The 18,831-nt window shown below is 36.3% G+C and overlaps 1 protein-coding gene across 4 annotated transcripts in view; it reads right to left on the reverse strand.

Moving 5' to 3' along the window:
- LOC109680301 (transcription initiation factor TFIID subunit 4B) overlaps positions 1 to 18,831 on the reverse strand; it is a 110,742-nt gene that overhangs the window by 72,463 nt on the left and 19,448 nt on the right. For 3 of the 4 annotated variants that reach the window (XM_074070117.1, XM_074070114.1, XM_074070116.1), the window contains 4 exons: positions 15,463 to 15,552; positions 11,097 to 11,717; positions 3,978 to 4,110; positions 2,965 to 3,070 (listed from right to left, as the gene is read on the reverse strand). In XM_074070117.1, coding sequence (XP_073926218.1) covers positions 2,965 to 3,070; positions 3,978 to 4,110; positions 11,097 to 11,717; positions 15,463 to 15,552 — 950 coding nt within the window. The remainder of the gene's footprint in view (positions 1 to 2,964; positions 3,071 to 3,977; positions 4,111 to 11,096; positions 11,718 to 15,462; positions 15,553 to 18,831) is intronic. The other variant, XM_074070115.1, reaches the window with a different exon arrangement.

Below are 18,831 nucleotides of genomic sequence, written 5' to 3' on the forward strand. Positions count from 1 at the left end.
ACCACAGAACAATAATCCACTAAAAAAGAAAGGGGAAGGTGTATTTTTGGCAATAGCAGAATAGCCTGATTATAATTACAAAACCTACATATGACTTTTTTTTTTAAAAGACAACAATTCAAAGCTAAACAAAGCGAGCAGAGAGTGGAGGGATGTCAGCTCTTCTGTGATGGGAACGTAAAATTAAGACTTGTGAGTCTGTCTTTTGTCTATAGCCACATTCTTAGCAGCTTGTGGTATCCTAATAACAAAGCTTCAAATACATAATATAAAAGGAGACAAAAGTAACAGAAAGTAAGCAAATCTACAGTCAGAGTTAGAGATTTTTAGTACCCACACTGAGTAAGTGATAGAACAAGTCCAAAAACAACAAAACCAAAAGCCAGAATAAAGGAGATGTGAACACATTCAGCTACCTTCACCAAATCAACACTTATAAACTAAATAATGTACATTTTTCTCAAATGTTCATTTCATCAAAAATGCCCATATTGTGTAGTCTCAAAAAATTTAAGATTGAACTTATACAGGTGATGGTCTCTAATCACAAAATTATATTAGGAAAAAAATCCAAAATATCTAGAAAAGCCTCAGATATTTGCTATATTAAATAGAAGGGAAAGGAATGAATGAAAATGGAAGGAAAAAAAAGCTATGGTTTGATGCTAAGTCAGTACTTAGAGGGAAATTAAGAACTAAAATGCTTATATCAGGAAAAAAGATTTAAATTTAACGATCTAAGTTTCCAACTTAAGAGGACAGAGAATGGGGGGCACCTTAAACCCAACTCTAATCTATACTGTTATGAAGCAGATTCTTGGTTGTTTGGGGCCTGGGATATATTGTGAGGATGGACTAGCAAAGAGCACAAAGGAACCTTTGGGGTGTTTAAATATTCTATGTTTCTTGATTGTGGTATTTAGTACATGGGCTTAGCCTTTTATCAAAACTCACTGAACTAGAAGACGATAACTCCCTAGATCACTGTCTTCCATTATTTCCTCCAAAAGCAATACGAAACATTAACCATAGCCTCATCGTAAACCAAAGACAAAGAATATCCAAGCTTCAAACTATCTATAAATGAAAAAGAAAAATAACAAATCCTAGCACAAATTCTCTTACCCAGTGGTGCCTGATCTCATCTCCACATGCCACACCAATTGTATCAAGGCTTGTGGCAAGCAAAAGCAGACCAAAAAGACCCCAGAAAAGAGAAGAAAGATCTGTTGGGGCATAAGAGCAAAATACACTACCAGAGGAAGACTAAATAAATCCCAAGTCAAAAAATATTAAAAGGGGTTCTGGTAGACCAAAGCATGGGAAACATGTAAATTACACTGGCAAAGCTTGAAATGTATATATTCTGCCAGACTGGTGTCTCAACCTATAATCCTGGCTACTTGGGAGGCAGAAACAGGAGGATTGTAAGTTCAGGCCAACCTGGGCAAAGTTAGCAACACAACCTATTCAGAAACAAAATACAAAAACAAAAGGGCTGAGGATAGGGCTCAAGAGATAAGAGTGTTTGCCTATCAAGAGTGAAGCCCTGGTTCAATTCCCAGTACTGAGGAAAAAAAAGTGTAGATTCTTTAGGTGAGAAAAGGCAGAAAGTATGAAGAGATGCACCTTTGGAAGGAAAATAATTCAGAATGAGAAAATTTAGAGTGCAGCAAGACAGACGAGAACCAACCAAACAAGATTCCACCAACCACAGATTGAAAATATTCTAGAATAAAAAATGTGGTGGTGCACACCTATAATCCAGCACTAGGGAGGCTGAGGCAGGCCAGCCTGGGCTGACTCTGTCTCAAATTAAAAAAAAAACCCAAAAACAACAACAACAACAAAAATTGCATCTGTACTGAATATGTGAACTTATCCAGACTTTTTCTTGTCATTATTTTCTAAACAATACATTCTAACAACTATTTACACAACCCTCACCCTGTACTAGGTATTGTAAGTACATGGGAGGATGTGCTCAGATTACATGCAAATACTACACCATTGGATGTAAGGAAATTGAGCATCCGTGGGAGTTTGGTACCAGAGAAGGAGTCTTGGAACCAATCCCAATGTCTATATCCTATACTTACACACCTATGATAAAGTTTAATAAGGCACAAGAGATTAACAATAACTAGTGATAGATAATACAGAATAATAACAATATGCTCTAATAAAAGTTATGGGAATGTGATTTCTCTCACTCTCTGAAAATATTTTATTGTCCAGTGCTTGCCCTTCTTGTGACGATGTGACATAATAAAATGCCAACAAGATGAGATGAAGTGAAGTGAATGAATGATGCAGGCACTGGGCATTGCAACATTAAGATCCTACACACAGATTATCTAAAATGCCAGCACTGTGACTAGCCAATTCAAAAACAGAGATGACTACTATATGACTAGTGGTTACCATGTCTGCTTGAATGTGATGGAATCACATTCCTGAGCATGACGGCATGAGATTTTATCATGCTATTCAGAATGGCAACAATTTAAAACTATTTACTTTTTCTACTGTCTTCCATTTAATATTTTCAGACCACTACTAACTGCAGGTAACTGAAACCGAGAAAGCAAAACTGCAAAATGAGAGGGGACTACTGTAAGGATATTCCATTTATGCGAAGTTCAAGAGTAGACACAAATGATCTATGGTGGTGGACATAGAACAGTGACTGCCAGAAGCAAGGATGGGTAACTGATTCGGAGGTACAGAAGGGTGACGGATATGTTTAGTATCTTGATCTGGATTATGATACGCAGGCATGTGTTTTCCAAAATACGTAGAGCTGAACACACTTAAGATTTGTGCACTTTACTATTTGTAAATTATACTCAGTAAAGTACTATTCGACTTTTTAAAGACATCAATATATCTGTTTTATTATTTTTTTTCCTTTAATATCACTTCCTTAAACCAGACCAAGTGTTAACTATTTATTTTCTTTACCTGAAGCATGCTGTTCCATTCTCTTTTATTTTATTTTTTTGAATAGTAGATGCTGGAAGCGACAGAATTTTATTTCCAGGCAGAGTAATGTGCTTTAGAATGGAAGCTATAAAAACAAAACAAGAAAGAAAAAAGCAGAATACAAAGAAAGTAATCATGCCACATTAGGAAAAATTCAGGATAACAGTTTTTAATATATACAGAATAATCAAAGAAAAATTCAAGCTGCCCTAGAACTATGTTTAAATTCAAACAGGACAATGAATATATTCCCTGCATAAGATATCATCTTATAAGAATCTCTCCATTTTTTAATATGGTGTCAAGTTATCTGTACAATTAGCATCACTGTAAAAACATTATGCACAAAAGGTGACGAAAAATTATATTGGTAACGTATTATTTATAGTGGTACATTTTAAAAACATATAAAACTTCTACCTTACTTGTATAAGAGTGACTTCCAAAGAGAAAACAAAAAACAATCTTATAAAAAGAAGTAAGGTAAGAGCAAATTTTGTAAGTTAAAAAGAATACTTACAGCCAGGTGCCATGGCTCACATCTGTAATCCTAGCTACTTGGGAGGATCAAAGTTCAAGGTCAGCCCAGGGAAAATAGTTCAAAAGATCCCCACATCCAAAAAAACCTAAGCAAAATGGACTGGAGGTACGGCTCAAGTGGTAGAGTGCTTGCTTTGCAAGTGTGCAAAGCACTGAATTCAAACCCCAGTCCCACCAAAAAGATAAATAACAAACACTTGTTTACTAGTAGACTATTTTATCTAATTACAGGACATTGTGAGCAACAGCTTCTTTATTTATTTATTTTAGGAATAGATTCTCTATATCCCTAAAAATGTTTATATATGTAAAAGAATGCGGTAGTTATCTTTTAGTCTTAAGTACAAACTTTAAAAGATCAAATATCTTTTCTTGCAATACAACAAAGTTGAGAGCAAAACCCTATCATGTTTGAACCCAGTGTGATGAAGCTGGGATGGGCCAGCATTTACCTGGAGGAAACTTACTAGTAGGTATTACAGTGTTCACTGGCATCTTCTGTCCAGATTTCTGAATGGTCAATGCTGAGGGATGGGAAATTGCAGTCACTTGTTTTGGAATGTCTCCCGAAGGCTGCTGAACTACCTGAAACAATGAGATATATCAATCCAGTCATTCAAGTAAACCTGCTTGAGGAAAGAGAGCTTTCTACTTTTAATGACCTGTGATCACCTAGCTATAAATTTACCTTTAACTCAGCATTAACAAGAATGCCTACTTAAAATTCAAGTTTGTATATAGTAAAATTACAGTGTTTCAAAGAGAAAAATCTGACTACCTCACACATTTTATATATATCATCTCAGCTAGGCACCCATGGCTCTCACCTGCAATCCTGGCTTCTTCAGAAGCTGAGATGGGGAGGATAGTGGTTCCAGGCCAGCCCAGGCAAATAGTTCAAGAGACCCCATCTCCAAATAACAGAAAATAGACTGGAGGTATGGTTCAAGCGGCAGAGCACCTGCTCTGTAAGCACCAAAGCTCCAAGTTCAAACACCAGTTCCACCAAAAAAAAAAAAAAAAACTCCACATGAATTCTAATTTTAAATTTATCATGGAAAATTCCAAACATACAAAAGTATGGAGAATGAAATGAAACCACCTATACCATTACCCACATTACAGTGGCTAACTCTTGAAGGGTCATGATTCATCTATATCCCTACCCTCATCTCTGCCATCTCCAATTACTTTACAGCAAATCCAAGATATATCTTTTTATCCACAAATATTTCGAAATACATCTCTAAAAGATAAAGACTTTTTATGTATCTAAAAAGTATCTTCCTAAAACCTCAGAAAGTAACAATGTTAAAGGCATTCTCCAAGGTAACAGTTCAAAAAACCCAGTGAGGGCTGTGGATAAAGAAAAAAAAAATTCAAGTAGTAACAGGGCTATTACTTTTAGCTCCAAAGAAAAATACAGAATGGCAGAATGTCATTTTTTTCATTTCAAAGAAGAAACTGTCACCAAGTATTTTAGCTGGCTCAAATAGTGAGTTATTACTATTAAACATCCTTAAACTCATATGGCTAATATAAACGAGTAATGGTTTGACCAGGAGACGACTAAACAGAATTATAGCAGTAATGGTCTGACCAGGAGACAACTAAACAGAATTATAGCAGTATAGTTTATTCTACTTTCTAATTATTTATAACTAAAAGTCAAGTGTGCAATATTTAAAAACAAAAGTAATGAGAAACACAAAGTGTCATGGTAAGTAACCCTATAGAACTAAAGCCCTTAGAGAATTAATACATTGGCATGATTCAGTTGCCTTCATTCTTTGATAGCAGAAAAGAACTCTTGAAAAATAATGCACTTCAGTGAGTCTGAGACCATACTCATGTACTGTAGACTCCTGGGGATCAGGATGAAGTCTAAGAAGCAATGTACATGTATGCATTCAGACAAAAACTTGAAATTCCCAATAATTCTGGTATGTCTCTCTATTGTCTGTATTTTCCTTCTTATCACTCATTATAAGCTTCTTTTTGGTATTTCAATTATGAAAGCTAGTAATAAAATATTAAGAAGTTATTTTGCAGTTAGTCTTCAAACCATTTTTGATGAGTACTCAAAATGTAATAGAGTTTTAAGCTGAGAATTTGTTTTTGTTTTTTGGGGGTATTTTTTAGTGGTACTAGGACTTGAACTCAAAGCCTCATACTTGCTAGGCAGGCACTCTGCCACTTGAGCCACTCCACCAGCCCTAAAACCACATTAATTAGGTCTCTTATGGAGATTCAAATTATTTTAGAGAAATGGAAACTGGCCTAAAGATATGATACTTGCTCCTACTTGGCAACCAAAATAAGAGCTATGACATTCTTTAAAAAATATATCCTTTATTTGCTTTCTCTTAAGAAAAAAAAAAAAACTTCTACAAGGAAGAAAAGGTAAAGGATATATATAACCTACCTTCTTCTCTTTACATGTGAATGACTGATTTTTTTTAAATGTTAACATAAATAATTAACATTCTGGTAGTTTATAGAAACTACAGGTCTAAAAATGTTAAACAATATTCTTTAGATGACAATTGTTTTTATATTAACTATAATCTAGTATATAGTTAATATATACCAAAATTTTTTTTGTTGGTTTTTTTTCTTGAGCCTAGGCTGGTCTCCCAACAGGCCATCCTCCAGCCTCAGTCTCCCAAGTGCTAGGATTCCAGGCATGCACACCACACCTGGCTTAGAAATAATCCTTAAATTCCTTGAGGAAAGGAGGAACAACAAGCACAGATTAATCAAATAGATGGGAGCAACCTTACTGCATGATTGCATTTATTAAGAAGTTCCAGAAAAAGCAAAACTAATTCTTGGGGGAAATTATCAAAGGAACTGTTGCTTCTGGAAATTTGGGGTTGGGGGCTTAATGGGAAGGGGTATACAGAACTCTGAGATTTGCAGGTGGAGTGACTCAAGCAGTAGAGCGCCTGCCTAGCAAGTGTGAGGCCTGAGTTCAAACCACAATATTGCTTTCCCCCCAGAAAAAGAACTCTGACACAATAGCAACATTCTCTATTTTGAGGGGGGAGGGGTTGAGTTACACAGGGATATGAACTGTCAAAACTTTCCCAATGATACACATAAAACGTATACACGTTACTATATGTAAATTTTACCTCAAAAAGAAAAAAGGGAGTAAATAAATATTTAAATGTAGCTACTGTTAGCTATGTTTATTTAGGAAGCAATCTTTGAAATTCTATAAAAAAAACTCAAGATGGATTGATGGCATACATGAGTAAGTATAAATAGTAGTAGAATCTAGGTGACTGATACATGGGTGTTCACTATAAACTTCAATTTTGCTGTTTGGAATTTTTCATAAAATACTTTCTTTTTTTGGCTTTGCTTCTGGGGGAGAGGCATACTGAGGATTGAACTCATCAGAGCCTTGTGCTTGTGCTCTACCACTTGGACCATGCTCCCAGCCTTTTGCTTTGGTTATTTTGGTGATAGGGTCTTAACTTTATGTAGAGGATAGGCCAGGTATGCTTCTCTACATAGCTGGGAATGACAGATGTGAGCCACCTTGCCCAGCCACTGGTTGAGATGAGGATCTTGCAAGCTTTTTGCCTACCCTGGCCTCAAACCATGATCTCTGAGTAGCTAGGATTACAGGTTTGAGCCACCCCACCTGCCTTGTTTTGTTTTTTGAGGCAAAGTCTCACTATGTAACCCAGGCTGGCCTTGAATTCAAGATCCTTCTGCCTCAGACTCCCTAGTACTGTGTATACAACCATGCCCAGCTAAAACACCTTCTTTACTAATATAAACATAAAAGGATATATATATACTGTAAATGTTTCTAGTTTTTTTCAAAAATTATAATGCATCCTTCTAAAACTTTAAAATAGTTCAAGTAAATTTAAATAAACTAGTACTAACCAGCCTACATATCAAGACTGTTATTATAAAAATCCTGATTAAATCATAGTGCATGAAAAATTTTCTGTTTAACTCCTAATTATACATGGTAAATAGGGGGTAGGCCTTATTTGGATTCAACCCCCTTCTACAAACCTTCATTAGCCCTGCTTAAGTGAGATGAAAATCAACTCAATTCCACTTTCCTCTATTGAATACAAAAAAGGGGAAACAAAAGACAAACTATTTTGAATAGTAAGTTTGTCTCCAGTATAAAACTACTTGGCTGATAGAATACTGGCCACCAGCATGCTAGGAGACTAAAATGTATACTTTGATGATATTTTACCTGTCCTGTAAGAACTATGAAACAAAAGACAAGTAGCAGACTTAAGTTTCACTCAGTTATTTCACATAAAATGTATTTGCTAAAAATTCTTCAAGAATTGCTCCTACTTTAAAATAATTAGGTATAAATAAAAATAAAATGTAACAACAATTTTTAAAGTATTTCAGGGTAAATTTTGGAAGTTCAGATTTACTTCAGTAGAATACAATTATTATTTTTTCTTACAATCACAAACAATAATATTGAGAGAGTCACTGGAAAGTAACTGCCCACTTACTTATTAACTAACAACAATTCTGTTTAGGAAGAAATGCAGGTGATAAGATCAGTTGGGGAAATATGTATTCAAAATAAGAAAATACCTTTAATAAAATTAACATCCTGCTTACTTCCAAATACAAATTATTTTTAAAGATACTTAAGATCCAAGATGGCAGTTAGGGCAGGGCATCAGAAATCCTAAGCTCCATGACTCCAAAAGCCACCTTGAGAGTCGAAGCTATGCATGGATAATTCTGATTGCTTCTAGCCAAAATAATAACTACCATCACATTAGGTGCACATAAAATTCAAAGACGGACCCTTCAATCAGCCTTTAATTGCACCTAACAGCAGCGAAAATCCCAGGGCACAGCCAGCAAGGCATGTCTGGCCCTGGGAAAAAAGCCCCCTGGCCGTTTCTCTTTTTTTTTTCTTTTACTCCAAACAAGCAGAAAACAGAGCATGAATCAGAATCGAACTCTGTGACATCCTGGACCCCTAACCCATGGAAAGCCTCCCTATGCTGTGCCATTTCTCCCCACCAGCCATTTTCAAAGCTGCTTACGTGAACCTGCAGAGTGAACAGCCTACTGTACCAACTGTACATAGCCCCAGCCAATTCCTAACACAAGCACCCTCCACTACAACATAAATACACCCAAACACACATACAAGGGCCACAAAACCCAGCAGCCCCCATTCCAATTCCCCCACCCACCCCCACCTTTCCCCTCCCCTTCTTTTTAGTACCAACTTTACCAGTTACCCAAATTTCTATATCTAACCTAATAACCCTTACCTTCCTCCCCAAACTCCCTTGTATGGATCTTATCACCAAGGGCTTTTCTACATAATATGTAAACAACTGGTCTGGTATTGAACCTGTGAATTTGTTATTGCTAAATTACACCCTCAGGCCAGGGACAGAAAGAGCACATCAATGTAGGTATGCCAACCTGATATATGACAAAGGCGTCAAAAACATACACTGGAGAAGAGCCAGCCTCTTCTACAAATGTTGCTGGATAAAATGGACATCTCATGCAGAAAACTGAAACTAGATCCATGTCTTTCACCTTGTACAAGTATCAACTCAAAGTAGATTAAGAGACTATTATAAGACCTGAAAGTCTGAAGCTAGTGCAGGAAAGAGTAGGGAATACAGTGGAATTAATATGCATAGGTGATGACTTCCTAAATAGAACACAAATGGCTCAGCAACTAAGGATTGACAAATGTGACTACATGATACTAAAAGCCTCTGCACAGCAAAAGAAATGGTCACCAGATACAAGAGACAGCCCACAGAATGAAGAAAATCTTTGCTAGCTATACATCTGACAAGGGATTAATAACCAGAACATACAGGGAACTCAAAAAACTAAACTCCTAAAAAAAATCAATGACTCAGTGGAAAAATGGGCAAATGAACTGAACAGAGCTTTTTTTGAAGAAAGAAGTCAAAATGGCCAAAAAACACATCAAGAAATGCTCAAATCCCAACCCATAAAGGAAATGCAATCAAAACCACTTTAAGATTCCACCTCACTCCTGTTAGAATGGCTATATCAAGAACACCAACAACAACAAATGTTGCTGAGGATATGGGAAAAAGGAACCTCATACACTGCTGGTGGTAATGTAAATTAGTACAACCACTATGGAAAACAGTATGGAGACTCCTCAAAAAAATAAAAACAGAACTGCCATATGATTCAGTAATTTCACTCCTAGGAATATACCCGAAAGAATGTAAGTCAAGCTCCAATAAAGGCACCTGCACACCCATGTTTACTGCAGCACTATTCACAATAGCTAAACTATGGAAACAGCCAAGATATCCACTATTGATGAATGGATTAAGAAAATGAAGCATTTATATACAATGGAATTTTATGCAGCCATAAAGAATAAAATTTTGTCATTTGTAGGTAAATGGATGGAACTAGAGAACATCATCTTAAGTGAAGTTAGCCAGGTACAGAAAGCCAAAGGCCACATGTTTTCTCTCACATGTAGAATGCAGACCTAACAGAAATACAAGCAATATTATGAAAAACAGGTCATGTTAAGGGGAGGTCACAAACAAGAGAGGGAGGGTAAAAGAAGGAAGTTAAGAAGATGAATATGGTTGATGTCCTTCCTATACAAGAACGAACACAGAATTTTTAAACCTGTTGAAATCACCATAAGAAGGGGACTAAGGTAGAAAAGAGAAAACAGAAAATGGGAGGAGAGAAATTATATATGGAAATGTCATAAGGAAACTCCCTGTATAGCTATCTCAAACGAACAGAAATACCTTTTTTTTTTTTTTTTTACAAAATCAGTGAACAGGAGGGCAGGGCAGGTAGTGTCTGGGGAGGCTGGTACCCATGGGAGGGACAAAGATGTGGGGAAAGGTGTGGGAGGATGAATATGGTGCAAATACTGTGTACGCATGTATGTAAATGGAAAAATGATACTCTTTGAAACTATTCCAGGAATGGGGAGGTAACGGAAAAAGATGGACGGGGTGAATTCAACTATGATATATTTGATACACTGTAAGAACTTCTATAAATGCCACAATGCTTCCCCAGCACAACAACAACAGCAACAAAAAGAATCATGACTTCTAAAAAATGTTATTTCCTCTCCAGGATTAAGTTCAGGCACCCAGACAAATCCTGCACAGCTGGTACAGTTCTCCATTTGAAATCCAGACCCAGAGTAGGAAGGGACAAGAAGACTACAGCCCAGGAAACAGAATAAACTAAAGCAAAGAGATTCAAAATACAACATCTAACACAAAGATCTATAAAAGAGAACACAATAAGCACCAAAAATCAAAAGAATACCAAGCTGTGTTAAGTACTTTACTATAAAATAATGTGATTTGATTAATTCACCATGCAGTATTTCCCATGGATTAACAATACTTTTATAGCCTTCTAATAAAACTTGTTTTTTTCTGAATAAAGTAGAACAATTGAAACACCAACTAATTTATAAACAGCTGAAGTTTCTTTCTTTTACCCAAGAACCTCCGAACCTATCAAGTTTAGGAAATACACCTTATTTATTTATTACTCACTAGTTGCTTGACTTTAACTGTCTGTGGAATGCCAGAAGGTTGCGAAAGGAGGGGACCTGGTGGGGCAAGTTTGATTTGGACTGGAGCGCCAATGACAGGCTTGTCAGGTATGGTCCCAGCAGAAGTAACAACAGGTTTCACAGGTGGAAGACAAAACGCAGCAGATGAAGTTTCTCCAAAAGTCACAGATGGAAGGGCCAGTGTTACTGTGGCTCTGGACACAACTGGATTCTCAGGCTGAAGTGAGACTGCTGTTACTGTGTTTGGTACAGATGTCACAAGTGGTTTTGAAGTCTGAAGCAAAACAGTTCCAGCTGTTGTTCCTCCTGCTACAGCAGCTGGACCCACAGAATGTACTGTCACAACTCCAGTTTTTGCTACCCCTGGACCAGCAAGTGGATTCAGAGTTTGTACAGGCACAGTTCTGGGTGCTGTTACTCCAGAAACAATGATAGGTTTTTCAGACTGGACTGAGGAAGAAACTGTAGTTGTCACCAAAGGAGAAGTTCCTGCTGTTGTCGTACAGGTGGTAATGACTACCTCGCCAGAAGTTTGCTGAACACACTGATCAATGAAGCTCTGGGAGTTAGGCAGAAGCTGTCGTAAGGCAACCACACTTTTCTAGAAATGCAATGAAGGAAAAGAAAACACTCACAAATAAGCCATTAATAAAACAAAATGTTGCATATCTAATGAACATAAAGCAGATGAAAAGTATATCAAGTGTTTAGTTAAGAAAACCTGTTTATTTTATATTATCTGTATCCAATATATAATCAATTTCAAGCCCCAAATGACCTTATATTAAAATATGAAATTATGTTTCAGCATTATTTTTGATACCTCAATTATCAATTTATAAAATAAAATACTGTATCATACTTCTCTATATTTCATTAGAATCCTGTAACAGATCATTAATAACTTCAGTATTTATAACACAGAAGAATCTAAGTATTTTGGTCAAATAACTTTCAAACTTTGGGCAGAAAGTGTTTACATTAAAAAAGCTAATACAAAGAGAATTTTCAGATCTGAAACAATATCCTTAATTGATCAAGCATATTTTCTGACTGGATTTTAAGACAAGTGTTTACCAATGTGTCCTGCTAAAATAAAGACAGTTTAAACTAAAAACTAGTAGGTTTTGTTTGTATTATCATCCTAGGTGTTTTTGTTTTGTGTAATGAAAAAAAGATACAAAAGTAGATAGGTGGTAGGTTATTTTCATGGGCTGTTTGGGAAGATTTCCTGCCTATGCCTACTAAGCCAAAAATAATGGAAGTAGTTCAAAAACAAGAATAAAACCACAGCCACTAACTAAGAAGCAAATGAGAACTACTGCTTCTCCTCCTTTATAAAAACTTAAAAACATTCTTATCTGGAGAGATTTTTCACTATATATATGCCAAAAGTAGGAAAAAAACTCATAATCTTTTTCCAAAGTTTAAAAATGGCAGAAACAAACTGTTTTGGAAATACATGGAAAAAATGATTTAAATAAGTTTAAACTTGAAATCTAAGAGCAGATTCTCAGAAATGCATAATTGGAAAGAAATGTTAAAGTAAGGAGACTTAAACAGACAATGTAAACATATATTTGAATTAATTATCTCTTGATCACTTAACCAAGGTAAAGCCAAAATATACAATTCCTCATCCCTAGGGAATATTCAGTCCCTAAAAGCTTCCAGGAATGAGAGAAAACAAAAAAAAAAATACTCAAGGAGTCAGGCACCTATGGCTCACACCTATAATACTAGAAACTTGGGAGGCAGATATTAGGAGAAAGCCAACCCAGGCAAATAGTTCACAGGACCCTATCTCGAAAAGACCCAACCCATAAAAGGGCTGGCCGAGTGGCTCAAGTGATAAAGCATCTGTCTACCAAGTGTGGTGCCCTGAGTTCAAGTCATAGTACCACCAAAAAAAAAAAAAAAAACCACTTCAGATTCACAGGTCCTTAGAAAACAGATATGAAGTGCAACTCCTTCGATGTAATATTTGGTATCTTAAAGGTACTGATATCTAGCAAAGAGAGTTAGACAGCCTGTATTCCAGGCCTGTGAGTTTAATCAATTCAGTCTATTTAAATAGTTTTTTGTCCTCTCTAAAACAAAAAATACCATTTAACATCCATTCTCAAAGAGTGATATAACAATTAAGGGCAGTAAGTCCAAATTGTTATGTAAAGGATCTAGCAAACATTCTAGGGTTTGATCTTGAGTGTCCCTCAAAGGCCTTGCATCACAGGACTGGTCCATAGTTTGCCACCATTGGAAGGTGGTAGGAATTTTACCAGGTGGGTCATTAGGGCAGACATAAGGTGAGCAGTTTTGCTCTGCCGTGTGCACTCCTACCACAATATGCTGCTTGGACTCAGAGCCAAAGCTGTAGGACCAACCCAATCAAGGTCTAGAGCCTCAAGAACTGTAAGCAAAGTAAGCTAATTTTCTTTAAAAGTTTATTATCAGGCTGGAGGAGTAGCTTAAGTGGTACAGCATCTGCCTAGCAAGCACAAGACCCTGAGTTGAAGCCCCAGTATACCAAAAAAAAAAAAAAAAGAAAAGAAAAAAAAATATATATATATATGAATATATAATCTCAAGTTGAGTATGACAACACACACCAGTAATCCCATCCCTCCAGAGTCTGAGGTAGAAGGATCATAAATTCAAGTTCAGCCTGACTACACAAGACCAGTCTCAAAAATTCCACTTTATTGCCAGGCACCAGTAGCTCACGCCTATAATGCTAGCTACTCAGGAGATCAGGAGGATTGAGGTTAGAAGCCAGCATGAGCAAATAATTTGCAAGACCCTATCTCAAAAAAAACCTTCACAAAAAAGGGCTGGTGGGGTGCTCAGGGTGTAGATCCTGAGTTCAAACCCCAGTACCACAAAAATAAAAGCACTTTATTAACTCAGGTATTTGTCATAGTAATGGAAAGCTGCCTAATACAGCATCTGTCAGAGTAGACAGTCACTAATTTTCCACCTACTCCCTCATAACTACTAATAGAAGAACCTTTGTAATGAAAGGGATCCTCAAAGGAATGCCTGCAACTTCTCAATCAAGTAGGTCACGTCATCCAATAAAGGGCACAAGTCATTTCAAAACTAGGTAATCACATTTTTAGACACATCTACCCAATCCTTGTGACGGGCTCTAAAATTACAAAGGTCAAATGCGGTAAAAACACATAGTATGAGGGACACTATTAATTCTTCAACTTCTCTTCCCCACACCAAGTCTTCTCTAGTTAAAAGAGTCTCAGCTTCATTAGTCATACTTTGTATGACATAACTTGCACCTTCCTAATCAATTTGGTCACCCACTCAAGAAACAGCTCCCACTGCTTAAATATCATAATGAAAATGGGGTGCTCCCATCCTCTTCATGAGGCAACAAACAGTCTTCTACTGTGAAGCCTCTTTCATTCCCTGGAAACAATTAAACCAGAAACTTTAAAAGGCAACCCCTCATGCATTACATCAAAATCTATAGAATGAGTTTTTGATTCACTATAGCCCTGGTTCTTTCTTTTTTTTGTTTGTTTTTGTTTTTGTTTTGGCGGTACTGAGGCTTGAACTCAGGACGTACACCTTGAGCCACTCCACTAATCCTTTTTTATGAAGGGTTTTAAAGACATAGGTTCTCACAGTACTATATGCCGGTTTTTTTTTTGAGACAGGGTCTCACAGAACTATTTGCCTGGGCTGGCTTTGAACCGCGATCCTCCTGATCTCTGCTACCTGAGTAGACAGAATTAAAGGCCAGAGTCACTGGCACCAGGCTAGCTCTGGTCCTTTAATGACTTTATAAATTTCAATGTAGTTCCTTTTTAACTTCTGAGAATCTAAATGGAATTTTCTTTTAGTCTGCCAAAACAAGTTCTTCTTATCAAAGTGACTGTTCTTCATCAAATTCTATCTACTCCAATAAATCATAGAACAGTATGCCCAATAATATAAATCAATTTTTAAAAATTATAACCTTCCCACCAAATTTGGCACTATGTCATCTACTATTCTATGAGAACATGTATTGTTAAGACAATATAGAAGGCCCTACATTCTGCCTTCCCACTCCCTCCCTTCTTGCATGCGCCCACCCCGCCCCCCCCCCAAGTATCTTTGAGTACACTCCTGCACAAGCATTAAGCAATATTATCAAGGTATGTTCATGAATAAGATGTTACACAATATTATGAATGTGCTTCATAGTTTGCAAAAGTGCTAAGGTTTCTCCCATATTGTTAGTATCTTCACACTGAATTACTGTCATATTGAAATATTCAGGTTTTAAATTATTTTAAAGAAATCCAACCCACACAAATTTTTAAAGGAACACATAACTTCTCTACCTTAAGAAAAGGAACTAGGTGAGGCTGAGGTGAAGACTTCAGTTCAATATACAGTTTCCTAGTAAATTCTTCTGCTTCAATTTTTGCATCCTAAGAAATGGGAGAAAAAAAAAATTTGTAAGTCTACAAATATTTTAAGAGGCAAAACCAGCCACACTGGTACACATTCATAGTGACAGCTGCTCAGAGGGCTAAGGCAGGAGGATTGCTTGAGCTCTGGAGTTCAAGGCCAGCCTGCATAGCAGAGCAAGACCCCATCTCCTAAAAAAATAAAAATTAAAAAGAGGAAAGTACATAACTCATGATTGAAGACTAGCTTTGCATAAGTGGTAAATTCCTTCATTATAGGAAGGCTTTTTTTTTCCATATCATTAGAGAAATGAGTAAACAGAAACAATAGAGATGTTTAGTCATAGAGAATACAATGAAGGAAGAATTATGTTGGGGTGGGGAAAGAAGGGGATTTCAGTAAGCAAAGTGAAAGAAAAGGTGACAGAACAAACAATGCTACATTTTTATGATCTGTAAAAACAACCATCACATAAATTCACACAAGTCATGAATTTCACAGGGTAAGAAATAGGAAGTTCTTTAATTAATAGGGGCTTTAAGCTTTTTTTAAATTAACATGATAAATCAGATTGTATTTTCAAAATGCTATTGCAAATTCATAATGTGAGATGCAAAGCACAGAGGAACCCCTATAATTATTATTTTATATTCAGCATTTCATGGGTCTGTGAGGGGTAAATAGTCTCACATTCATACCACCATCTGATGGGAGGGGAGACTGAATTTTTTCACTGTGCTGGGATTTGCATGCAGTAATGGTATAAAAGCAACAGTAGGTACAACTATTGGTAAGAAAGAGTGGGCAAAGAAGGAAGCAAAATGAAAGATGTCATTGTAATAAATAAGAAAATGCAGTTTGTTTCACTTAAAACCCCTTGACAAAGCAAGGAAAATTAATTTTATTAAATCTCACGTCTTCAGTACATATTATCATATGCAACAACACATGAACCACACATGAAACATTTCTACTACACACCAAAGAAAGATACTCAAGGAAAAGCACTTTGTCAGTGAGTCACTAACTAAACTAGCTGGGTTGTTTCTTGTTGTTGTTTTGTTTTTGCTTTTTATTTTTACTCTCATTTTTACTGAAAGAATGACAAAACAACTGTGCTTATTCAGGATTGCATGTTTGGTGCCATTTTCTCCAAAAACACTAAACAAACCACATTACTGTGGGGAAATTAACTAATAGTTATTTTTGCTAATGACAAAAACTAAAGCTCTCAAGCCAAAATACAATTGTTTTTATCTTATTGTTTTTAAATTTGCTTACATGTGTATACATTATTTGGGCAACCTTCCCCTCATGCACAAAACTACAATTTTGGAAAACTGATAGCTACTTCTCTGAACTTGCAGCTTCCCATGACTCAATTCAGTTTTCTGGCTGGAGGTATGGCTCAGGCTAGCAGTGGCCTGGCAAGCTCAAAGCCCTAAGTTCAAGGTGCAGTACTACCAAAATTTTCTTTTCTTTTTTTGCCCCATCAAGAATTTTCTCATAAGACTTTGGATGAAATTAGTGAACACTTTACTTTGTTATCTTAAATAAACACCTAAAAGCATTTAGAAGATCTGTATAACTCAAAGAGTCAATATTCTACAAATGACCACTGCATGCTATTACAGAAACCATACCTGGGTAAAAAAGCTATTTATGGTGCTAAGTTAAAACAGAAGACTCTACAGATTATGCAGGGTCATCTGGAGAGATCTATGAAAACACTCACTATGGGGCTGGGAAGCAGCTTAGTGACAGCACTTGTATGCACGGGGCCCTGGGGCTCAAGCAAGCACAAGGCCCCTAGTTCAAACCCCAATACTACCACCACAAAAAAATCTGTGTCTAATTCCAGGCCCCTAAAAAACTAAAATGCCTTGAGGAGTCTGACCTAAGAACACAAAGGTATCTGAGACCAAAATGTCTGGGAACTATGAGCTACTGTTTGCTCTTCTAAGATAAATAAGAAATGAAGCAGAAAGGATATCTGATTTATTCCAAACTTGCTGCCTGGCCACAAAACTCACACACCTCTGTGTTTAGAAACATGAAAACGTCCTACAGGATTGTTCTTTATCACCATCTCTGTCCATCTAGGGCATCTCTAAGTCTCTATAACTCCTGTCAAACTAGCATATTCTCACAGGGAAAAGCAAAGGCTCAACGTTTACTTTTTAAAAAAAACTAAAAATCTAAATTAAAAACTAACTTCTTTATAACTTATAGTTAACTTTTTTCTTTTATTTTATTATTATTTTACTATTTTTTGGAAATACTGTGAATTGAATCCAGAGCATGGTACATCCTAAGCACATTACTCTACAACCTAGCCATATCCCTAGACCTTACTTTTTTCAGACAGGGCTTCAATGTGTAGCTCAGGCTGAACTTGAACTCATGATCTCCTGCCTCCACTTCCCACATGTTGGGATTTCAGGCATGGACCACCACAGTAAGAATGACTTAACAAATTTTAATATATAAAGCATAAAAGCACCTTGCCAAATGGAAAACTAATCATCTCAACCATAGTCTATTTCTAATATTATATAAGAAACATGTTTAAAAATAGAGAATGTATTTTAATACTCATAAACTATGCTTGTATTCCCTGGACAAAACATGACATATGTATGTTTCTCACCAGGAAAAATTACCCATTTTATATTTAAAAAATGTTCAAAAGCTAGTTATATTATCAAAGAAATCTTAGATAAGTCAAAACATTCATAATTATGTTTATCTGTTACATTCTGTTAAGCAGATAGCATGAACTATTTACTAACATCTACCTTCGTCCTCTAGTGCATGTCAAAAAGCCACATGCGTTATTTGGTCTCCAACACTATAGAAACTACAATAATTATCCGGGTTACTCTTCTCATTTTAAAAGGAAAAATGGAGTCGAAGAAGACTACTCAAGTGGGACAGGTCCTAAGCTTAAAATCTGGACCTACAAGGACTAAATTTCATTATTTGTTGATGGCCTGGCTGTCTAGCACTTGGCACTTCTAATAACAATTTCCTATGTGACCTTCTCTCCAAGGCCCTGTTTAGGCTAAGGGAAACAAGACTGGAATATAGAAAATAATATATATTCAAAACATCATGATGTGTATGGTACAAAATAAAAAGTAAATTTTTAAAAGTTATGATAGATTTTACTTGTCTAAGATAATTTCTAAGATCTCAAGAGGCAAAATCAAAGTTTCAATAAGCAGTAAATTAAGGGGAAAAAAAAAGTACATTAAGTTTGCCAAGTGCTGGTGGCTCATGCCTATAATCCTACCTAG

Source organism: Castor canadensis, chromosome 4, assembly GCF_047511655.1.
Source record: "Castor canadensis chromosome 4, mCasCan1.hap1v2, whole genome shotgun sequence".
NCBI classification, from domain to species: Eukaryota; Metazoa; Chordata; class Mammalia; order Rodentia; family Castoridae; genus Castor; species Castor canadensis.